Here is a 23665-nt window from a genome sequence, read left to right as displayed (position 1 = left end):
CAGAACTCTGAAATCAGCCAGGTTGGACAGATTTGTGGGTAAACGGTTGGGGAATCTCAGTAAAACTGAAACTGAGAAACTGCTAAGAGCTTCGTTTGAACCCAGACGCTTCAGTCCGTTACCCAGTTCCCTAACGGGGTCGTCCACTCACAGCCTCAGAAGAAGAGTACTGCCACAGTGACACCGCCACCCTCAACAAGCTGTGAAACCGACAGGGAACTTCACACAGTGCTTACGCAGTGATGGAGGACGGGTTTTCACTCTACCGCTGATCTTCAGCCCAGCAGGAAGTGTTTCTGCACAAAACATCTCACAGCACTGCTCAAATACACCACCCTTTAATTCACGAAAACATGACATACACTAAACAGCATTCTGACCGGTAATACAGTCCACATACGAAGTGAGAGAGAGAGAGAGAGAGAGAGAGAGAGACAGAGAGAGAGAGAGAGATAGAGACAGACAGACAGAGAGAGAGAGAGACAGACAGACAGAGAGAGAGAGAGAGAGAGAGACAGAGAGAGAGAGAGAGAGAGAGAGAGACAGAGAGAGAGAGAAAGAGAGAGAGAGAGAGAGAGAGAGAGACAGACAGAGAGAGAGAGACAGAGAGAGAGAGAGAGAGAGAGACAGAGAAAGAGAGAGAGAGAGAGAGAGAGAGAGAGAGACAGACAGAGAGAGAGAGACAGAGAGAGACAGACAGACAGAGAGAGATAGAGGGAGAGAGAGAGAGAGAGAGACAGACAGACAGACAGAGAGAGAGAGAAAGAGAGAGAGAGAGAGACAGAGAGAGAGAGAGAGAGACAGACAGACAGACAGACAGAGAGAGAGACAGAGAGAGAGAGACAGAGAGAGAGAGAGGGAGAGGTGACAGCTGTAAAAGGCCAAAGTGCATCCTCAGTATTTCACACTGCTTACAGAAACCATAAAACACATTAAATATTATCATTTCAAATGATTAACCCTTAATATTCAGTCACTCGTCTTTAAACCTGGGCTTTTATAAACATCTGTCAATCATAGATCATATTTTTGCTTTAGTCCACATAAATATGCAAATACACTCCATTTGCAACTGAATTTCAGCTGACCTGTCCAGTCAGTCAGTGACTCGGCTAACTGAACTCCGCCTCAGTGTATATCACAAGGTATACTGGAGTATACTGGGGTATACTGGGGTATACTGGAGTATACTGGGGTATACTGGGGTATACTGGGGCATACTGAGAGTATACTGGGGGTATACTGGGGCATAATGAGAGTATACTGCGGTATACTGGAGTATACTGGGGTATACTGGGGTATACTGGAGTATACTGGGGTATACTGGGGTATACTGAGAGTATACTGGTGTATACTGGGGTATACTGGGGTATACTGAGAGTATACTGGGGTATACTGGAGTATACTGAGAGAATACTGGGGGTATACTGGGGGTATACTGGAGTATACTGGGGTATACTGAGAGTATACTGGGGGTATACTGAGAGTATACTGGGGTATACTGGGGTATACTGGAGTATACTGGGGTATACTGAGAGTATACTGGGGTATACTGGGGTATACTGAGAGTATACTGGAGTATACTGGGGTATACTGGGGTATACTGGAGTATACTGGGGTATACTGAGAGTATACTGGGGTATACTGGGGTATACTGAGAGTATACTGGTGTATACTGGAGTATACTGGGGGTATACTGAGAGAATACTGGGGGTATACTGGAGTATACTGGGGTATACTGAGAGTATACTGGGGTATGAAGGAGGCGCAGCATTATGTAAGAGAGGCATGTTTACCTTTCTGAATAAATAGTGACCCTCAAGTCCAGTGAAAGCCAAATACTCTCCTGTCTCTGATCAGCCACGCCATCTGCATGCCCCACTCACTGCAGGACTCAGGTGAGCTACACACCTGTAATAGTTCATCCCTGAAGGCAAGGTCTACCCTGGGCAAGTTCATGGTAGACCTAAGCACATACCTCATCATTCACACACACACACACACACACACACACACACACACTAGCTGACTCATTTATCTGAAGGGCTGGTAAACGTAGTAAATGGATAGTCGTAGATGGGCTCTGACATCGAAATTCGTCCATTTCCTGCTGCAAAATGATCCTGAAATTACAGAGTTACAGAGTTAGCAAATGATTATTCATTTCATTTATTTCAGTTAACTCACATTTTCCAATGTAAATTATTATTCAGTGTCCAGTATGAATTATTATATATAAGTATCCAGTATGTAGCTGGAGTTTGTGTGTGTGGGGGAGAGGTGGAATATTACCGTAGGGCTGATGTTGACTCTAGGGAGTGTGAGATCTGCAACAGAAAACACAGGTAAAATGAGGTGAGTTTAAATCTGAGGCTCAGAGTTGAGTGTAGAGTTTAATGTAGAGTTGGGTGTAGAGTTGAATGTGGAGTTGAGTGTAGAGTTGAGTGTGGAGTTGAGTGTAAAGTTGAGTGTGGAGTTGAGTGTGGAGTTGAATGTGGAGTTGAGTGTAGAGTTGAGTGTGGAGTTGAGTGTGGAGCTGAGTGTGGAGCTGAGTGTGGAGCTGAGTATGGAGTTGAGTGTAGAGCTGAGTGTAGAGCTGAGTGTAGAGTTGAGTGTAGAGTTGAATGTAGAGTTAAGTGTGGAGCTGAGTGTGGAGCTGAGTATGGAGTTGAGTGTAGAGCTGAGTGTAGAGCTGAGTGTAGAGTTGAGTGTAGAGTTGAATGTAGAGTTAAGTGTGGAGTTGAGTGTGGAGCTGAGTGTAGAGTTGAATGTGGAGTTGAGTGTGGAGCTGAGTGTAGAGTTGAGTGTGGAGTTGAGTGTGGAGTTGAATGTGGAGTTGAGTGTGGAGTTGAGTGTGGAGCTGAGTGTGGAGCTGAGTATGGAGTTGAGTGTAGAGCTGAGTGTGGAGTTGAGTGTGGAGTTGAGTGTGGAGCTGAGTGTGGAGCTGAGTATGGAGTTGAGTGTAGAGCTGAGTGTAGAGCTGAGTGTAGAGTTGAGTGTAGAGTTGAATGTAGAGTTAAGTGTGGAGTTGAGTGTGGAGCTGAGTGTGGAGTTGAATGTGGAGTTGAGTGTGGAGTTGAGTGTGGAGCTGAGTGTGGAGCTGAGTGTGGAGCTGAGTATGGAGTTGAGTGTGGAGTTGAGTGTGGAGCTGAGTGTGGAGTTGAGTGTGGAGCTGAGTGTGGAGCTGAGTGTGGAGCTGAGTGTAGAGCTGAGTGTAGAGCTGAGTGTAGAGTTGAATGTAGAGTTAAGTGTGGAGTTGAGTGTGGAGCTGAGTGTAGAGTTGAATGTGGAGTTGAGTGTGGAGTTGAGTGTGGAGCTGAGTGTGGAGCTGAGTGTGGAGCTGAGTATGGAGTTGAGTGTAGAGCTGAGTGTAGAGCTGAGTGTAGAGTTGAGTGTAGAGTTGAATGTAGAGTTGAGTGTGGAGTTGAGTGTGGAGTTGAGTGTGGAGTTGAGTGTGGAGCTGAGTGTGGAGCTGAGTGTGGAGCTGAGTATGGAGTTGAGTGTAGAGCTGAGTGTAGAGCTGAGTGTAGAGTTGAGTGTAGAGTTGAATGTAGAGTTAAGTGTGGAGTTGAGTGTGGAGCTGAGTGTGGAGTTGAGTGTGGAGCTGAGTGTGGAGCTGAGTGTGGAGTTGAGTGTAGAGCTGAGTGTAGAGTTGAGTGTAGAGTTGAATGTAGAGTTAAGTGTGGAGTTGAGTGTGGAGCTGAGTGTAGAGTTGAATGTGGAGTTGAGTGTGGAGCTGAGTGTAGAGCTGAGTGTAGAGCTGAGTGTAGAGTTGAGTGTGGAGCTGAGTGTAGAGCTGAGTGTAGAGTTGAGTGTGGAGCTGAGTGTAGAGCTGAGTGTGGAGCTGAGTGTGGAGCTGAGTGTAGAGTTGAGTGTGGAGCTGAGTGTAGAGCTGAGTGTAGAGCTGAGTGTAGAGTTGAATGTAGAGTTAAGTGTGGAGTTGAGTGTGGAGCTGAGTGTAGAGTTGAATGTGGAGTTGAGTGTGGAGTGAAGTGTGGAGCTGCAGAGGTGAGAATCACGCAGGACTCCAGCTCATACTGACCGGCGATGTGGTCTCTGGAGTGAACATGCTGCCATAATGCGTCCTGCTCTCTGCTCAGAGAAATACAACAGATTACATAAAGAAACAACTTACACACACACACACTCGCACACACACACACTGACACATACTAATACACACACACACACACACACTCGCAAACACACACTGACACATACTAATACACACACACACACACTCGCACACACACACAATGACACATACTAATACACACACACACACACACACACTCGCAAACACACACACTGACACATACTAATACACACACACACACACACACTCGCAAACACACACACTGACACATACTAATACACACACACACACACACACACTCGCAAACACACACACTGACACATACTAATACACACACACACACTCGCACACACACACACTGACACATACTAATACACACACACACACACACACACACTCGCACACACACACACTGACACATACTAATACACACACACACACACTCACTCGCACACACTCACACTGACACATACTAATACACACACACACACTCGCACACACACACACTGACACATACTAATACACACACACTCACTCGCACACACTCACACTGACACATGCTATATGAGAGTGAGAGTATGTGAGAGTGAGAGTATTGTGAGAGTATGTGAGAGTGAGAGTATATGAGAGTGAGAGTATGTGAGAGTGAGAGTATATGAGAGTGAGAGTATATGAGAGTGAGAGTATGTGAGAGTGAGAATATGTGAGAGTGAGAATATGTGAGAGTATGTGAGAGTACTTGGGAGTGTCACATACTTTCACATCCTCTGTCCTGTCACAATCTCACACCCTGTCACACACTCTCTAATACATTTACATTTATGGCATTTAGCAGACGCTCTTATCCAGAGCGACTTACAAGGTCACTCGTATTACAGAGGTGGGTCAGTGTAGTGTTAGGAGTCTGGCTCAAGGACTCTTATTGGTGTAGCGCAGCACAGTCACCCAGACCGGGAATCGAACCCCAGTCTCCCACATGGTGTTGTTATAACACAATGGTAGGTGGTGGTGTTATCTGTTGCGCCACACCAACCATATAATATAATAGCTGCTGCATTGACAGGGAAGGAATCTGTGAGCTCCTGAAGAGCCAGCACTTAGACAGCTGCTCCACTCGGAAGGCGGTCTTTTTACATGTGCGGTCATTATTCTCAGATTACCTCTGCCTCCTCTTCACTGCTGCGGCCTCGGCTGCAGAAAAGGGCAAAGAATTAGAGTTAGTGAGGTTGAACCGGGGACCATAGACTGTTACTGAGAGTGTGCGAGTGTGTGTGTGTGTGTGTGTGTTCACACACCGTGTTTGTGCACAGTGAAGCCCACTATGATGAGCACCAGCATGAACAGCAGAGCGGCAGAGACGGACCCGATAATCAGAGCCAGATCCACCCGATCCCCTGCTGGACAGAACAGCGCCCCCACAGGCCAGTCACAAAAACACACCTGACACATTAACAGGACTGCTCTGTACTGTGTATGGCTCTGCAGTGATGTATACACCAGTGAGCCAAAACAGCTCCCCCTGAAGGTGGTAAATGTGGTATCTAAACAAGTATTTTCACTGGGAGGGTCCTAATGTTTTGGCTCATCAGTGCATGCTGCTGGATGCTCTCCGTGCTCCTCTGTGATGCTGCGTGCTTGTACATGGAGCTAAATGGCTCTGTGAGGTTTGGGGGCGCAACCTGAGACAGGTAAGCGCACGTGGTACAGGGATGTGAAGTGTGTGTGGGTAGCATGGTACCTTTGGAAGATGGGGTGTAACCTGTGGGGGAGGAGCTACAGGAAGGTGATCCTGAAACACAGGACAGGTAAAGTGAGGTACATCAAAATCTGCTACACCTGTGTAACCCACCGCTGCTCATAAACACTGCATGATTTACACAGTATTATCAGTGTTAACTGCTGCCAGTGGTAACACACCCCTTACTCTCTCTCTCTCTGTGTGTGTGTGTGTGTGTGTGTGTAAGAGATCAGTCTAGTATGATGATGATAGTGTATGGGATTGCACAACTAAATCAGTTCTTTGGTGGTTGCTAGGATCTTTATATGCTGTTGCTAAGGCATCCCAGGTGGTTGCTAGGATGTTGCTAGTTGACTGTTACAGGGTTGTTAGGCTGCTGCTGATTAGTGTCTATGTCACACTAAAAGCTGTTACTGAAGCAATGGGTCTGAACCCTTCTAGAACTCATTAGAAGCACCTTTTACTGACCCAAGGGCCCTTCATAGCAAACTGCACAACACACACTTTTATACACACACACACAAACCTGTAGGGCAGGGCAGTGTTATGGCAGCACTGCGTTGAGAGTGTGCCCACTCTGTGCCCAGCAGCACGCTGTACTGGCACTCATACCCGCCCCCTGCCTGCCTGCGCACCTCTGGCACAGCAAATCGGGCGCTGTGCTGTACCATTGGGGCGTGCTGTGTCGCTGAGGGAAAATCAGCCCCCTGGTGGTAGAGTGAGAAGTGTGCTCCGGGGTATGAGGGTGAACCTGTACACACTAACACTCCTTCATCATCATGAGACAACTGAGGAGGAGGAAGATGAGCTGAGGAAACACACACACACACACACACACACACACACAATTAACCTGAGTACAACCTAAACTGCAGCCCAGAGTCTAACACTTCTTTCTGAATCCGACTGTCTATATCAGCCTGTCTGAATCGGACTGTCTGAATCAGCCTGTCTGAATCGGACTGTCTGAATCGGACTGTCTGAATCAGCCTGTCAGAATCGGACTGTCTTAATCAGCCTGTCAGAATCGGACTGTCAGAATCGGACTGTCAGAATCGGACTGTCTGAATCAGCCTGTCAGAATCGGACTGTCTGAATCGGACTGTCTGAATCGGACTGTCTGAATCGGACTGTCTGAATCAGCCTGTCAGAATCGGCCTGTCAGAATCGGCCTGTCAGAATCGGACTGTCTGAATCGGACTGTCTGAATCGGCCTGTCAGAATCAGCCTGTCAGAATCGGACTGTCTGAATCGGACTGTCTGAATCGGACTGTCTGAATCAGCCTGTCTGAATCAGCCTGTCAGAATCGGACTGTCTGAACCCGACTGATCAGTAAAGCAGCGCTGAACTCAGTATTGCAGTATTTGAGTAAAGCTGCTATTGTGGCTCACCTGTGATATTGATGACCACAGGTGAGCTGGGGACAGAGTTTTGAACCCCCTCTGGGTGGGTGAGTTGGTACAGGCAGGTGTAGATGCCCCCATCCGTCTGGCTAACCGGACCCACCTTGAAGTGTGGGTCAGAGGACCGGCCCACCTCCTGATCCAAACCTGCCTCCCACGGCCGCCTCCGCAGGAGAAATGTCATTGGATGGTGGCCTGGAGAGGGGGGCGGTACCTGGCAGTGGAACTGCATCACTTGACCAGGTAGAACACGGCCAGCAGGGGGAGTTACTGACAGAAGAGGAGGAGTAAGTGGCCTGATGGGGCCTGTTGAGAGAGAGAGAGAGAGCAGTTCTGATGTAACCTATGTGTCCAATTATTCTAATGAATGCAGTCAACTAGTCCCTGTAGAGAAGTGAACTATTGGCTCCATGCTGCCTAATGCCAGGCGTGGGCTAGAGGGGTATAGAGCCCCCCAGCATTGAGGAGCTGTGGAGCAGTGGAGGAGCTGTGTTCTCTGGAATGATGGTGGAGGAGCTCCATCCAGTACTTTTAGATGGGATGAGGTGGGATGGGGTGGTTGATCATCATCCAACATCCTGACCTCACTAACACTGCAATCAAATCCTCACAGCAATGCTCCTCCTCTAGAATCTAGTAGAAAGTCTTCTTCTCTGGACAGTAGAGACAGTTACTCCAACAGAAGCAGGATCAGCTCTTTAATACCCTTGATTTCAGAAGAAGCAGTGAATGAGCAGGTGTCCCAATACTTTTGTCCTAGTAGTGTATGTTTGGATTAGACTGAAAAGAGTGTGCTGTAGAGCTCCTTTGAGGTGTGTATGGTGTGTTGTGAGGTTTGTGTGTGTGTGTGTGTGTGTGAGATGGGTTGGGCCTCTTTGGTTGGAATGGTTTAGATTTCAGCGTTTCGGCAGGATGTTAAAATCACACCTGTGGTTGAAATTTTAACCGTCACACACACACACACACACACACCGCACACTACACACACACTGCACACACTACACACACACCGCACACTACACACACACACCCTTCAGCTCTTCATTTCATCTGAGCAAGCTTCTTCCTTGAAGTTTAGGTGGCGTCAGGTTCTAGAGCCGAACTCTTCTCAGAACTCTGGTAGAACCGTGTCTCAGGCATCAGGCAGCGTCTTCATCACCATTAGGTGAAGAACTTTCTGTGAGGAGCTTTTAGAGGGTCAGACCCACTGAACCCCCGCTGACTGACCCTGTTCACACAGAGCGTTAGTAAGTAAGAGCCGTGGATGAATGTGTGGGGTCTGTTCTGACGACATTCTTCCCTCTCGAAACTAAAAGCTGTAAATGTTCTCGACAGCAGGAACCTTAAAATAACCGCAGCCGGTCTTCAGAGGAGACGTCAGACCCGCGCTTATTTATTAAGCCGTGCTGAAGATGATGATCCACTGAAGCTCTGGAGTTTAGAATGTTGACCAAGGAAACATTTCACTGAGACACACATATATATATATATAGAGAGAGACACATGGGTGGATGATATAATTAGGGTGCTGCTAGACCCAGTAGTTGCTAGGTGGTCAGTAGATGGTCAGTGGGTAGGGTGCTGATAAATAATTCATTCAATAAGTCATTCTGATGGTTGCTAGGGTGTTGCTAGGTGGCTGCTATGGTATTGAAGGTGGCTGTGTGCTGAATCAGTGAGTGTGAGCGGACATGTGAACTCACGTGGGGGGGCTCTGACGGTGGTGTATGGGCTGATCATGCTGTTGTCGTACTGACAGCAATAGAGGTTTTCCTGCTCCATGGCGCCGCCCTGCAGCTTGAACTCCGCCTGCGTCTGCTCCGTGTCCAAATGCACCGTGTCCACCAGCTTACGTGTCTGGTACAGCCTGAACTGTTGACCCCTGTGACCCCGCGGGGCCTGGCACCGCAACACCAAAACCGGACCCCCGTCCTGAACCTGGATCAGCTCTGGAGCGGGGGGAGAGCCAAGGGGATCGGCCGATCCAAAAGCTGGAGAACAACGACGATTTGATTGAACACTCTGTGCAGCTGATGTAGCCTGTAGTCTCATCTCATAATATTATACGTGACACTTTATTGATCCACATACTATAGACAAATATACACAAACACACTGTTATGGGTCTATCATATATAAACCTACACCTGCACACACTGCGACTCCAGAACCAATCCTAGAACCGGTTCAGGTGGAGGACTCTTTGGCTTCAGTTCTACCGGATCTGATGTTTACACTACGTCCCAAATGATTATGCAAATTGGATTTAAGCGTCTTAAAGATTTCATTTTTAGTTTTTAATGAAGCTCATGGATGGTTTTGTGTCTCACTGGAAGCGACTTCAGACCCCTCTGATAATTCGGTTGCCACTCGAGCCCAATCTGCTACAGCAGGCCACAGGTTTCCAGCAGTATGGGAGAGGAAGAGGATCCCGGACAAGGTGTGAAAGATTCCATATGTCCCGAAACCGAAGCGTGATCAGCGCACTGGGAGGAGCTCTGAGGCCTGTTCAGAGCCGCTTTGGGCCGGAATCGTTGGGAGAGAGCTGTGTTCTCAGAGTTTCTGCGAGGGTACAGACAGAAGACAATCCTCCCACGCTCTGAGACCTGAGACCTTTGTGCCAGTCTCTGCTCTGTGGCCACCATCCTCCCCTGACCTCAACCCACCTCTCGCCATTCCTTAAGCAAAAGATCAAAGGGGGGCAGTTCACATCAGAACTGCTTTATTCTTTATTTTTGTAAACAGCACTTTGGCTCCTCCCACTGTTTGTAGTTTTGGTAAAATGAGCATCTGCTAAACTAATAAAGTAAGAAATGTTCACTGCCTGTCAAAAGTTTGAGAACAGTTTGACCTGATTTCCACTGCTCAGCTAACCCTCACCTACAGCTTCACCTGAATATTGATCTGATCAGTCTTAGTGACGCTCAGGCTGGTGCTTTAAACTGCTGATGATCTCTGACATCACAACCAGGGGGACACTGGCTTTCTTCCCACTGTCACTGACCCTCACACTGATACTCAGGGGAGAGTGGCTCTCTGAGGCGCTGTGGTCAGTTCGTAATGAACCCTACAGGAGAAAAAGACTCACCCAGAAGATCAGCAGAGACACTCAGCAGAAGGATTAATCCACACAGCATTCTTCACCAGCAGCAGCCGAGTCCTCCTGTACGAGTGTGTGAGTCTGTGTGTGTGTGTGTGTGAGTGTGTGTGAAAGAGAGAGAGGATGTGTGTGTGAGAGAGAGATGAAAGGCAGATTTTGAACAATGAAACCAACAAAGGCAGAGAGCAGCTCCCCCTCCGACTTCCTCCCCTGCTGACAGAATGTCATCACCTCTTTCACCATAACATCCACCTTCAGAACATCCGCCCATCTACATCCTCCTGTTACAACACCCACTATCACAACATCCACCAATCAGAACATCCGTCAGAACACCTGCCAGAACTCTCACCCATCTTCATCCAACCATCAGAATTCTCCTCTGAAAGCATCTGTCATACCTATACCGCCCTACCCACCCCATCTCACCATGCCTCCCTCTACATCTCCATCCTTCTCCTCCTCCATCCAGTCAGACAGAGAGAGAGGGGGGGAGGGATGAAGGCCCTGAGCAGAAGCTGAGGCTGGAGATGGTGAAAGGCTCAGCTCACCTCAGTAGATGAGCAGTGCTCACCTGGATCTGTCTCACACCAGACCTGTACTGCCCCCTACTGGCCAGCCTCAGATTCAGCTCCAGGTACTCCAGTACTGAGGTTCCAACAACATGATGTTTTTGAATCATATTTGTGATCTGACTGATCAGCAGACTGCTCTCCCCATCCTGTTTCTCACACGACAGCCTTGCGAAAGCACAAACTTCTCCAAACCACTCTCACAACATCTGCCGGCCTCTGGGCTGATGTTCCTGTGTGCCTCTTCTCTCGAGGGTTCTGATCACCTGCAGCTTCACGGTCTGCTCGTGCTCCTCCTGAAGGTCTTATTAGTCATTTTTATTCCAGAATAAAAAACCTTTACAAGTTTTATTAATATGATACAAATCTTCAGAAAGAGGAGGATGTGAGGAAACACTGAAACCTTCCTGTACAGAAGCAGCTCCAGACCCCCACACCAGTAACCCCCCCCCCCCACACAACCGGCAGTATACCAAGCAGCAGTGTAATAATTTATAATCATCATCATCATCATTATTATTATTATTATTATTATTAACAACAACAATAATAATAATAATAATAAACTAATACTCATACAAACATATCATTATATACATGTATATATTATTATTATTACTGTTATTATTATTGTTGTTGTTGTTGTTTATTCTGCCTGACTCTTGGTCCTGTCTGCAAAATAAATTAGTGAACTGAAGCTCTACCTTTCTGAGCTGTAGCTGAATGGGGTGTGTGTGTGTCTGTGTGTGTGTGTGTGTGTGTGTTCGTGTGAGTGTGTGTGTGAGTGTTTATCTGTGAGGCAGGCCAGCAGAGAGACCGTAGAGCTGAGTGTGTGTTATCTGCGTCAGGGCAGAAGGTCATACGTCGACCGAACGGCGCTGATAACCTCCCCCCTATAATCACCTCTGCAGCACACAGCTTCTCAGAACTGACCCCCAGAATACTGTGAAACACGGCAGACTGACCCACACACTGCCTCTAACACTGCAGACTGACCCACACACTGCCTCTAACACTGCAGACTGACCCACACACTGCCTCTAACACTGCAGACTGACCCACACACTGCCTCTAACACTGCAGACTGACCCACACACTGCCTCTAACACTGCTGCTGGACCCTAACACTGGATCTAAGACCATGGCTTGACTCTACCATTGGTTGTAAACTCTATGGCTTGACCCTATTGTTGGTCTTAGCACTACAGACTGACCTAACTGTGGCCTAACCCTGCCCCTGCCTCTAACAGTGCTAGACTCAGACTCAGCGCTACTGGAGAACATAATGTTGATTGGGCTACGGTTTCTCCTCGACTTCACTTCCCAGGCTCCGCCCACAAAAAAGCAGCCCTATTGTTCTGGAAATACTTCACACTAAATGTTGGAACATTGCTGTGAGGAGGATTTGATTGGTGAGGTTCCGATGTTAGATAAATCTAGTTCCAGTCCAGTTGTCCCAAAAGTATTGGATGGAGCGCAATCACTCTCCATCCAGAGAACCCACAGTCCAGCGCTCCAGAGTGTCCCGCCTGATCGCAGTCTTTCCTCATGAGAATGAAAGGAGGAAGCTCTGCGTAAGTTTGTGCACCCCTCTTCACTCCTCTCACCCTTGTAGGAGAACAAACCTATGAAAACCAAGCAAGCACCTGGGCCACCATAGCAACCACCATGAACAGCAACTACTTAGCAACAGCAGAAAATCCACCCCATAGCAACCACCACAGGAGCCACTGTGCAAGGCCTCTGTGCTATCCTGCACAAAAGACACTTTTCTAGTCTGATGGATTAAAGCTCCAGCAGCTCCAGTATCAGCATGAGGAAACCCTGCTGGCTGCAGCACTGGGGAAACTGGGGAAACTGGGGAAGGTTTAGGTGAAGCTGTCGCTTCAGGAAAGTTTTGGGGCAGTTAGTGAAATATCTGCTGCTTCTGTGCTGTTGGCTCTGAGACAGCTCACGTGCACGAAGCCTTTCTGAACTGTCATCACACACACACACACACACACACACAGCCCCGCCCTTTAGGTCACAACTGCCTGAATGCAGGGGGTCTTACAATCCACTTTACAGCTGATAGTGAGCGAGAGAGAGAGAGAGAGAGAGAGAGAGTAAGTGTGAGGATCTGTGCTGGTCTGTATCGGAGGGTAAATACAGGCTGTACTTCAGGAACACCACTGAGTCAGTTGATGCTCCGTTGCCGTGGCAGCTGTTTGTTAAGGTTTCGGAGAACCGAACTCAGAGGTTCTGCACAGCTCCTGAAGGCCGCCGGGTTTCGGGCAGTGTTAGCGGATGGCTGCGACTCAGGCTGTTCTGCCCTCGTTCAGCTCCTTCTCAAACTTCAGCAACACCATGACGGTAAGACGGCTCTGAATGTTCATAAGAAGAAGAAAAAGAAGACTGCATATTAAACAATGTCATATAATAATAATAATCATAATAATAATAATCATGATAATAATAATCATAATAATAATACTTTTACTAAAAAATATAATATTCTACAGCAAGCACTGATAACATTAACATGCAGTAATTAGACACTATAACACCAGGCCATTATTAATATAGTCTAATATCATTTATCATTTTTATAATAATTACAGTAAACAGTAAACTTAACAAGGAGTAAGTTAAACATGTGTGTGTGTGTGTGTGAGTGTGTGAGTGTGTGTGTGGAGGTGGGGTGTCAGTGTGTGTGTTTTAATGAGATAATGAAATACAGTAATTACAGTGTTAGCATGAGGAAGACACTAGCCCGCCATGAACGTAGTTTAAGTCCCGGTTCTAGATAACAGTCATTCAGTGTCAGAAACCACATAATCAGGTTCACTGAACACCTCTGCGGTTCCACCAGTGCAAAGAACCCTTTAAGTGAAAAAGAACCAGTTCCACCTTCATACGGTTCGTTGAGCTGTCATGGTTCCATACAGAACCCCTGTCTGTACTTTAGAGAACCCCTTATTGAGGCCGTGCAGATCTAACCTGCCTTGGCTAGTCTGCTGTTGTGCACTCGGCTAAGGAACCCGGCTAACTGAAGGTTTTGCTAAACGATCTGTTTAATGCGGTTCTCTGGTTCCTGTCTCTCCTGAAGATGTGGAAGTTTGAGGACTGTCCCATGAGCAGCCTGCACTCACCGGCCGAGAGAACCGACCACCTGGATGCCTCTCAGCAGCTGAGACACCAGCAGCACGCCCAGAACAGTGAGGCATGCTGGGATATGGAGTTGTTGCTGTCCGAGTGGGACAGCACGTCCCCAGAACAGGCCAGCGCTCAGAACTACATTTCCCAGAGTCCTCTGCAGCAGGAAGGAGGTGGGCAGAGGGGTCCAACTGTGCTGGACGTCCAGCATGTCAATCACTCAGGCTCTCTGGTGGATCTTCTGTCTGATGAGTGTGTGACCTCCTCTCTGCCCACGCCCCTCTACAGCACCCCCTACAGCGCCGAGAATCATGGGAAAGGTGTTCAGCCCCTCCCCCCTTCTCACATGCACAGCTTCCCTAACCCAAATGATCGCAAGGTTAGGTCATGGGAGTTCGGGCACCACTACCCTCACCTGACACACTTCTCAGAAGGGGTGGGGCCCCTGGAAACGCTGACCACGCCCCCTCATTATCCATACAGCTTTGTCCAAAGCCATGCCCACTCCAGGCCCTATCCACCCCAGACTGCATATGGCATCTTCCCGCCCTCCCATACTCACGTCCCCAGTGTTTTGCCAGATACCACAGTGCCCCCTGCTGCAGTGGAGGTGAAGCGCAGCCGCAGAACAGCGGGCAGGAGGAGGGTGGCCATGCATTGCTGCAGTTACCCTGGCTGCATCAAAACATACACCAAAAGCTCGCACCTGAAAGCACACCTGCGCACACACACGGGTAAGGATGGGTTAAAAACACACACACACACTCAGCTCTGCATTCTGCTGGGCTTCGGGCTGTTTGTAGATATGGTAAATTCAAGTCCAGGAAGTAACTAAGAGCCTTAGGGTTCCACACACTGAGAAAGCTGCTGTAGCCACTGCACTTCACCCCTGTCTCAGCTTGTGTTTTCAACCCAGATACGTGGGTGTGGTGCTTTACTGACATCACTGTGAGTGCTGTAGGCTGAATGGGCAGGTCTAAACTGCTGTAGGCTGAATGGGCAGGTCTAAACTGCTGTAGGCTGAATGGGCAGGTCTAAACTGCTCTGGGCTGAATGGGCAGGTCTAAACTGCTGTAGGCTGAATGGGCGGGTCTAAACTGCTGTAGGCTGAATGGGCAGGTCTAAACTGCTCTGGGCTGAATGGGCGGTCTAAACTGCTCTAGACTGACTGGGGTGGGGCTAAACTGCTCTGGGCTGAATGGGCGGGTCTAAACAGCTGTAGGCTGAATGGGCGGGTCTAAACTGCTGTAGGCTGAATGGGCAGGTCTAAACTGCTCTGGGCTGAATGGGCGGGTCTAAACTGCTCTAGACTGACTGGGTGGGGCTAAACTGCTCTGGGCTGAATGGGCGGGTCTAAACAGCTGTAGGCTGAATGGGCGGGTCTAAACTGCTCTGGGCTGAATGGGCGGATCTAAACTGCTCTGGGCTGAATGGGCAGGTCTAAACAGCTGTAGGCTGAATGGGCGGGTCTAAACTGCTCTAGGCTGAATGGGCGGATCTAAACTGCTCTAGACTGACTGGGTGGGGCTAAACTGCTCTGGGCTGAATGGCGGGTCTAAACAGCTGTAGGCTGAATGGGCGGGTCTAAACTGCTCTAGGCTGAATGGGGCGATCTAAACTGCTCTGGGGCTGAATGGGCAGGTCTAAACTGCTCTAGGCTGAATGGCCAGGTCTAAACTGCTCTGGGCTGAATGGGCGGGTCTAAACTGCTCTAGACTGACTGGATGGGGCTAAACTGCTCTGGGCTGAATGGGCGGGGTCTAAACTGCTGTAGGCTGAATGGGCGGGTCTAAACTGCTCTAGCTGAATGGGCAGGTCTAAACTGCTCTAGACTGACTGGGTGGGGCTAAACTGCTCTGGGCTGAATGGGCGGGTCTAAACAGCTGTAGGCTGAATGGGCGGGTCTAAACTGCTCTGGGCTGAATGGGCGGGTCTAAACTGCTCTAGACTGACTGGGTGGGGCTAAACTGCTCTGGGCTGAATGGGCAGGTCTAAACTGCTGTAGGCTGAATGGGCGGGTCTAAACTGCTCTGGGCTGAAATGGGCGGGTCTAAACTGCTCTAGACTGACTGGGTGGGCTAAACTGCTCTGGGCTGAATGGGCAGGTCTAAACTGCTGTAGGCTGAATGGGCGGGTCTAAACTGCTCTAGGCTGAATGGGCAGGTCTAAACTGCTGTAGACTGACTGGGTGGGGCTAAACTGCTGTAGGCTGAATGGGCGGGTCTAAACTGCTCTGGGCTGAATGGGCGGGTCTAAACCTGCTCTAGACTGACTGGGGGTGGGGGGGCTAAACTGCTCTGGGCTGAATGGGCAGGTCTAAACTGCTGTAGGCTGAATGGGCTTGTCTAAACTGCTGTAGGCTGAATGGGCGGTCTAAACTGCTCTGGGCTGAATGGGCGGGTCTAAACTGCTCTAGACTGACTGGGTGGGGCTAAACTGCTCTAGGCTGAATGGGCGGGTCTAAACTGCTGTAGGCTGAATGGGCGGGTCTAAACTGCTCTAGGCTGAATGGGCAGGTCTAAACTGCTGTAGACTGACTGGGTGGGGCTAAACTGCTGTAGGCTGACTGGGTGGGGCTAAACTGCTGTAGGCTGAATAGGCGGGGCTAAACTGTTTGTAGGCTAAATGGGCGGATCTAAACAGCTGTAGGCTGAATGGGCGGGACTAAACTGCTGTAGCTGGGGAAGGTTAATGAGGATAAAATAATGGCAGTAATTGTAGTGACTGTGTTTAATGAGGGTCTCTGTCTGCAGGTGAGAAGCCGTACAGCTGCAGTTGGGACGGGTGCGGGTGGAAGTTCGCTCGTTCTGACGAACTGACGCGTCACTACCGTAAACACACGGGCCTGAAGCCTTACGAGTGTGTGCTGTGCCAGCGGCCTTCAGCCGCTCAGACCCACCTCGCACTGCACATGAAGAGGCATGCCTGACACACGCAGTCACGTACTGACATGTAAATATTGATTATTGAGAAAATCGATGTACATTAACTAAAGGATTTCCTCTCAGCCTCTAAAGCCTGAGCTCAGTGTGCGAGTTTATCTGCTGTAACTGAAAGCGTGCAGACCTTCTGGAGCAGCAGAGGGAGCTGTAGAGCAGGACAAACGGTACTGGAGTGAACACAACACCATCCCAGACTACACACACACACACACCAGCCGAAAGCTACTGAACCATAGTCAGCTCTGCAGTCGGCTCTGGGCTCTGGGTGGAATAGAGGTTACACAAGTGTCCCCATGGCTGTAATATTCCACAGACTGACCCAAACGCCGGCTATAGAACCAACTCAACACCTGTTCCCCGTGTGCTCCAGTGGGTCAGCCTGATAGCAGTGTCCTGAATGTACAAACGAATAAACAGAGCCTATATGTGTAACTATTTATGAAATAGAGGTGTAATTATGCAGCAGAGCAAAGTTTATTAATAGCCTGGGCATTGATCATGTTGTGTTATTATATATTACTGACATTTTATACATTCATTATTATATTTATAAGAACTGCCATCATATAAAGTGACAATGGGCTTCAAAGCGTGTGGTACTCGTTATTCACCTACAGACAGCAGAGGGCAGCAGAGACAACTGAACCCACACAGGAGCAACAACACCAACCCCCACCAAGTAATTACATCATAAAATAAAAAGTTTAATGTAAAATATAGAAATACATAATAATACAGATACAAAATATAAATATATAATATTAAAAATACATATTTGCATAAAAAATATTTAAATTTAATATATATATATTATATATATGGAATGGGGGTCAGACATTAGCTGTTGTCTACAAAGGGTTAGCATGCCTCCACAGCTTCCTGCCACCATAATCCACACACACAACACACACACACACACACACACACACCACACACACACACACACACACACACACACACACCGGGCGTCTCTGAAAGCCTCAGTGAGTCGGTGCTGAGAAGGGGTTGGGGAATGCTAGACAGGCGTAATGGTTGCCTAGGGAACCCTAACAGACACAGAGGGAGCAAATGGGGGTGAACAGAGGGGAGGGGGAGGGGCTGAATTCAAAACCAACCAGCTGCAGTTGCACGACACAACACACACACAACACACACACACACACAGACTGGGGGTTGGGGGGTTGGGGGTTTTGGGGGGCAAAGCAAACCCCCTTCCCCAAAAACACTGTGTGTGTGTGTGTGTGTGTGTGTGTGTGTGTATGCGAGAGAGAGTGAGGTAACAGAGGTCAGTGAACCACAGAGAGACTATATGGGGCTCACAGCAATCACTATACTGTCTGTCTGTGTGTGTGTGTCTGTGTGTGTGTGTCTGTCTGTGTCTGTGTGTGTGTCTGTGTGTGTGTGTCTGTGTGTGTGTGTGTCTGTGTGTGTGTGTCTGTCTGTGTGTGTGTGTCTGTGTGTGTGTGTCTGTCTGTGTGTGTGTCTGTGTGTGTGTCCATGTATTTGCCTCTGTCTGTCTGTGAGCAGATGGGCAGAGAGAGATGGGCAAAAACAACAACAAACAACATCATCTGTCCATCTGTCGGCCCACCTGATCAGCAGCAGGTGGTGCAACTTTAGGGGTGACCTTTGACCTTGAGTTTGGCTAAATGAACTGAAAGGTGACTCTGAATCGATCAGAAGTGGAGATATCAGTTCACACCGTCATCAATATATAAACCGTTTAAGGTGGAAAGAGATGCATGTGTAACGGCTGCACCTTTTAAGGTGGAACGGGAGCATTCGGGTAAGTGACCTTAAGACCTGAAAGACACACTCCAACACAGCTCCCCGCCCTGAAGATCTACCTGTCTGACAGGTGTGTCCAGCGGGCCAGGTCCAGAAGCAGGTCCTCCTGCAGTGAAAGGAACCTGTGGGTGATGTAATTCTGCTGCTATTGTGTAACTCACTGCCGCCCTGCTGCCGCCCCACTGCTGCTACCTGGTGCGGCTTGTGTGGTCAGCAGGCCTGGGCTGGGGTCAGAGGGGTTCTGTAAATCTCCCCCGCTTCTTCTAACTGATCTGAGGAGGACAGAGAGAGAGAGAACGTGACCAGGAGCCCTAAGCTTCTGTACGCAACCGCTGACCTACTAACACACATTGCAAGACTGCGAGTGAGTGTGTGTGTGTGTGTGTGTGTGTGTGTGTGTGTGTGAGAGAGAGAGAGAGACAGAGAGAGAGAGAGAGAGACAGAGAGAGAGAGAGAGGGAGAGAGAGAGAGAGAGAGAGAGAGACAGAGAGAGAGAGAGAGAGAGAGAGAGAGACAGAGAGAGACAGAGAGGGAGAGAGAGAGAGAGAGAGAGAGAGGGAGAGAGGGAGAGATAGAGAGAGAGAGAGAGAAAGAGGAGAGAGAGAGAGGGAGGGAGAGAGAGAGAGAGGAGGGAGGAGAGAGAGAGAGAGGGAGAGAGAGAGAGAGAGGAGGGAGAGAGAGAGAGAGGAGAGAGAGAGGGAGAGAGAGATAGAGGGAGAGAGAGAGGGAGAGAGAGAGAGAGAGATCGAGAGAGGGTAGAGAGAGAGAGGGAGAGAGAGAGAGGAGAGGAGAGAGAGAGGGAGAGAGAGAGAGAGAGAGAGAGAGAGGTGAGGGAGAGAGAGAGAGAGAGAGGGAGAGGAGAGAGAGAGAGGAGAGAGAGAGGGAAGAGAGAGAGAGAGAGAAGAGAGAGAGGAGAAGACGAGAGAGAGAGAGGGGAGAGAGAGAGAGAGAGAGGGAGAGAGAGAGAGGGAGAGAGAGAGGGAGAGAGAGAGAGAGAAGAGAGAGAGGAGAGAGGAGAGAGAGAGAGGGAGAGAGAGAGAGAGAGAGGGAGAGAGAGAGAGAGAGAGAGAGAGAGAGAGGGAGAGAGAGAGAGAGAGAGAGAGAGAGAAGAGAGAGAGAGAGAGGGAGAGAGAGAGAGAGAGAGGTGAGAGAGAGAGAGAGAGAGAGAGAGAGAGGAGGGACGAGAGAGGAGAGAGAGAGAGAGAGAGGGGAGAGAGAGAGAGAGAGAGATGAGAGGGAAGAGAGAGAGAGGAGAGACGAGAGAGAAGAGAGAGGAGAGAGAGAGAGGGAGAGAGAGAGAGAGAGAGAGGGAGAGAGAGAGAGGGAAACTGGAGCAAGGCATCCGACATGAGGACACGAGCAGGGAGGATTCTCAGCACATAGCAGCACAGTCCTCAGAGGAGACTCCGGACCGGGTTAAAGTTGGTCCCGAATTCCGAGCAGAATCTCTGGAACCCCAAACACCTGGATCAGCGGAGCGAGAACAAGAGGGAGAGGGAGAACAAAAAGCTCGTATTTCAGCCCAAATCGGATCCCTCCTTCTCAGCCACGCACACACGCCTTCAGCCCGGTGAGTGCTCCCTCTCTCCTCTCAGCTCCTCTCTCCTCCTCTCAGCTCCTCTCTCCTCTCTCCTCCTCTCAGCTCCTCTCGGCTCCTCTCTCGGCTCCTCTGACCCGCATTATGAGCGCGCGGCTGCGTGTGATCGCCATTAGCGGTGACGCGCGAGGGCAGCTAACGACTAACCGCCGCGCGCTGCGTTTCGGCTCGAGCTGACAGAGTTGGTAGTTTTCGGAGGTTCCTGTGACGTGGAGGGTTTTATACGGTTTATAGGGTTTATAAGGTTTATAGGGTTTATAGGTTTATAGGGTGTATAAGGTGGTTACGGGGGTTTAAAACGCTTTGAAAAGTGAAACGTTAGCGCGGATATTAGGCTCGTGCAGGCTAAGCTATTCGTAAATATTCGTGCCTGCGTTTGTTTTCTTTCCCGCCCGTATTCCGACATTGCCCCGCCTAAGAGGCGCTGCGATTGGCCGAGAGTGCGCCTGGACTGCGCTACGATTGGATACTTAGCAGTTATCCGCCAATCGGCTATCGCGGGAGGCGGGACTTTGTCTGAAAACAGGTGGGAAGACAGCACCGCGCTCTCCGTCTGATAGCTGCATTGTTCATGTTCAATGTCACGGAGGCAGCTTTTCTACCCCGCCGCTGCGTTTGGGGGGCAGTTGTGGAGGGGTGGGAGAGCGGGGGGGTTTAGGGGGGGTCTGATTCCCTGCAGTCGGGATTGCAGTACATTCGCGAGCAGAATTTCACGAACCGAGCCCGAGCTGTTTTCCAGTCCACGTGTTTGCCAGACAATGCCGTTCAGTCTGAGGGCAGCGAGGACTCCCACCCGCGGCCCGGCTACAGCTCCACCTGCACCACCTGCACCACCCCCGCGGAACCGCGCAGCCGTGCACGAGAGCGGTGGTGAGTTGGTGTATGGAAGGCTGGACGGGTCTCTGTGTTATAAACATGCTATAAACACCCGCACGTGCACTCACTACACAACACATGAATGGGCTCCATGAGACAGAGGTCCCTCATTCTCACTGCCCCCCCCCCAACACACACCTGGCCACAGTATAAGCTGTAGAGCATCTCTTACACAGACTCTGCATGACTCACCAAACAGCCTGTGTGTCCTGTACCACCAGACCCCGGGACCACCAGACCCGGTGCCACCAGACCCGGTACCACCGCACCCTGTCCAGAACCCAGTATATAATATTATATCATCTAATTTTGTTCATTTTTAACTAATGACTGAGCTGACCCAAGCAGTCCTGGTTCTGACCACGTGTTCTTAATGTGTGTGTGTGTGTGTGTGTGTGTGTGTGTATAGATTGTTGATATCCTTGTATCTCCATTTGTGGCAGTTGTTCTTTATCATGTGTCAGAATCTCGGATGGATGAAAGTGTTTATATATAATATACAATCAAGTCTTTTACACAGAGGTTTTTCTCCTCCTCCTGTGAAGCTGCTGATCTGGACACTGTCTGACCCCCTCAGATGTTTGTGTAAACAAGTAAACAATAAGCAAACAAACATTTTCTGCAGATTTTAGACCCAGTTTTTTTCCTGTTTCTTCTTCACTAAACAGATAGAACTGCTGCTCTGATGTTCAGGTCAGTTAACGTTCAGACACACACACACTCTTATACACTCTCACACACACTCTCACACACACACACACTCTTATACACACACTCACACACACTCTCACACACCACACACACTCTTATACACTCTCACACACACACACACTCTCATACACTCACACTCTTATACACTCTCACACACACACACACTCTCATACACTCACACTCTTATACACTCTCACACCACACACACACTCTCATACACTCATACACACACACTCTTATACACTCTCAACACACACCACACTCTCACACACACACACTCTTATACACTCTCACACACACTCTCACACACACACACTCTCATACCACACACTCTTATACACTCTCACACACACACACACTCTCATACACACACACTCTTATACACTCTCACACACACACACACCTCATACACACACACACACTCTCACACACACACCACACACTCTTATACACTCTCACACACACTCTCACACACACACACACTCTCATACACACACACTCATACACTCTCACACACCACACACACTCATACACACACACTCTTATACACTCTCACACACACACACACTCATACCACACACACACACTCTCATACACACACACTCTTATACACTCTCACACACACACACTCATACACACACTCTTATACACACACACTCATACACACTCACACTCTTATACACTCTACACACTCACACACTCATACACTTGCTACACTCGTATACACTCTCATACACACATACACTCACACACACACTCATACACACTCGTATACACTCTCATACACACATACACTCACACACACACTCATACACACTCGTATACACTCTCATACACACACAACTCCTTATACACACTCATACACTCTCACACACTCTCATACACTCTCATACACACTCACACACTCTCATACACACTCACACACTCTTATACACACACACACTCTCACACACTCACACACTCTCATACACTCACACACTCTCATACACACTCATACACACTCACACACTCTTATACACACTCTCTCACACTCTTATACACACACTTTCATACACTCTCACACTCTTATACACACACTCACACACTCTTATACACGCACTCACACACACTCTCATACACACACACACACTCATACACACTCACACACACTCTCATACACTCCTCTCACACACTCAGCATGCTGTGTGGTGTCTCCAGGGTGTACTGAAATAGTGGAACCCTTTTATAGAACCATTTTTTTATAAAAGACTCATATAAAGGTTCCTTGTATATGAAGAACCATTTAACCAGGTGAAGAACCACATATGTATTCTAGTTCTTTGAGTTGGCCTTTGATTTTACTAAAGAACCGTTAAAGAACATCAGGGCTCTGAAAATGGTTCTTTAAGGAGAGTTCTTTTCTATATAGAACCACTGTTTTACTAAAAGGTTTTTTTTAAAGGTGCAGAAGCCATTTATGGTTCCCAAAAGAACCCCTGTTTTTTCATGGTTCTTATCATGAGGAGTGTGGAGAACTTTGACCTGTTGGTTTTGTTATTTGAATTTATTTTGTCCAAATTTAACCCGGTTTAGAACCTGTGAAGGTTAAGGAACAGTGCAGTACTGAGTGTGATGTACGTGCAGGTTCTAGAGTGAGGAACCATGTGATGCGTGGATAATCGGCGCCGTGCTGACGTTAGCTGTTTTTTTTCTCTGGGCCGGGCGCA

At 48.7% G+C, this 23665-nt stretch overlaps 3 protein-coding genes across 5 annotated transcripts in view; 2 read left to right on the top strand and 1 right to left on the bottom strand.

Moving 5' to 3' along the window:
* Positions 1-342: 342 nt before the first annotated feature.
* On the bottom strand, positions 343-10463 carry LOC140559286 (immunoglobulin superfamily member 1). 3 transcript variants are annotated; one of them, XM_072682759.1, is made up of 10 exons: positions 10327-10463; positions 8942-9229; positions 7227-7544; positions 6361-6642; positions 5835-5885; positions 5392-5493; positions 5257-5287; positions 4043-4092; positions 2293-2327; positions 343-2123 (listed from the first exon to the last, which is right to left on the bottom strand). In XM_072682759.1, exons 1-10 carry the CDS (start codon positions 10373-10375, stop codon positions 2031-2033), a joined length of 1299 nt encoding a protein of 432 aa, XP_072538860.1. In that variant the 5' UTR covers positions 10376-10463; the 3' UTR covers positions 343-2030. The 3 variants fall into 3 exon arrangements, with proteins under 3 accessions (XP_072538860.1, XP_072538861.1, XP_072538862.1); XM_072682760.1 differs by having other exon boundaries at positions 5392-5490; XM_072682761.1 differs by lacking the exon at positions 5835-5885 and having other exon boundaries at positions 5392-5490.
* Positions 10464-13015: 2552 nt separating this feature from the next.
* Positions 13016-17563, top strand: klf1 (Kruppel like factor 1 (erythroid)). Its single transcript, XM_072682758.1, has 3 exons — positions 13016-13262; positions 13999-14779; positions 16799-17563. The coding sequence occupies exons 1-3, from the start codon at positions 13197-13199 to the stop codon at positions 16972-16974; spliced, it is 1023 nt and encodes a 340-aa protein (XP_072538859.1). The 5' UTR covers positions 13016-13196; the 3' UTR covers positions 16975-17563.
* Positions 17564-20113: 2550 nt separating this feature from the next.
* Positions 20114-23665, top strand: part of nfil3-5 (nuclear factor, interleukin 3 regulated, member 5) — an 8360-nt gene continuing 4808 nt past the window's right edge. The window contains exon 1 of the mRNA XM_072682757.1: positions 20114-20345. The gene's annotated coding sequence lies outside the window, so the exon portion shown is untranslated. The remainder of the gene's footprint in view (positions 20346-23665) is intronic.

This window comes from Salminus brasiliensis, chromosome 7, assembly GCF_030463535.1.
Source record: "Salminus brasiliensis chromosome 7, fSalBra1.hap2, whole genome shotgun sequence".
Taxonomy (NCBI): Eukaryota; Metazoa; Chordata; class Actinopteri; order Characiformes; family Bryconidae; genus Salminus; species Salminus brasiliensis.
This window is presented reverse-complemented; position numbering and strand designations above follow the sequence as displayed.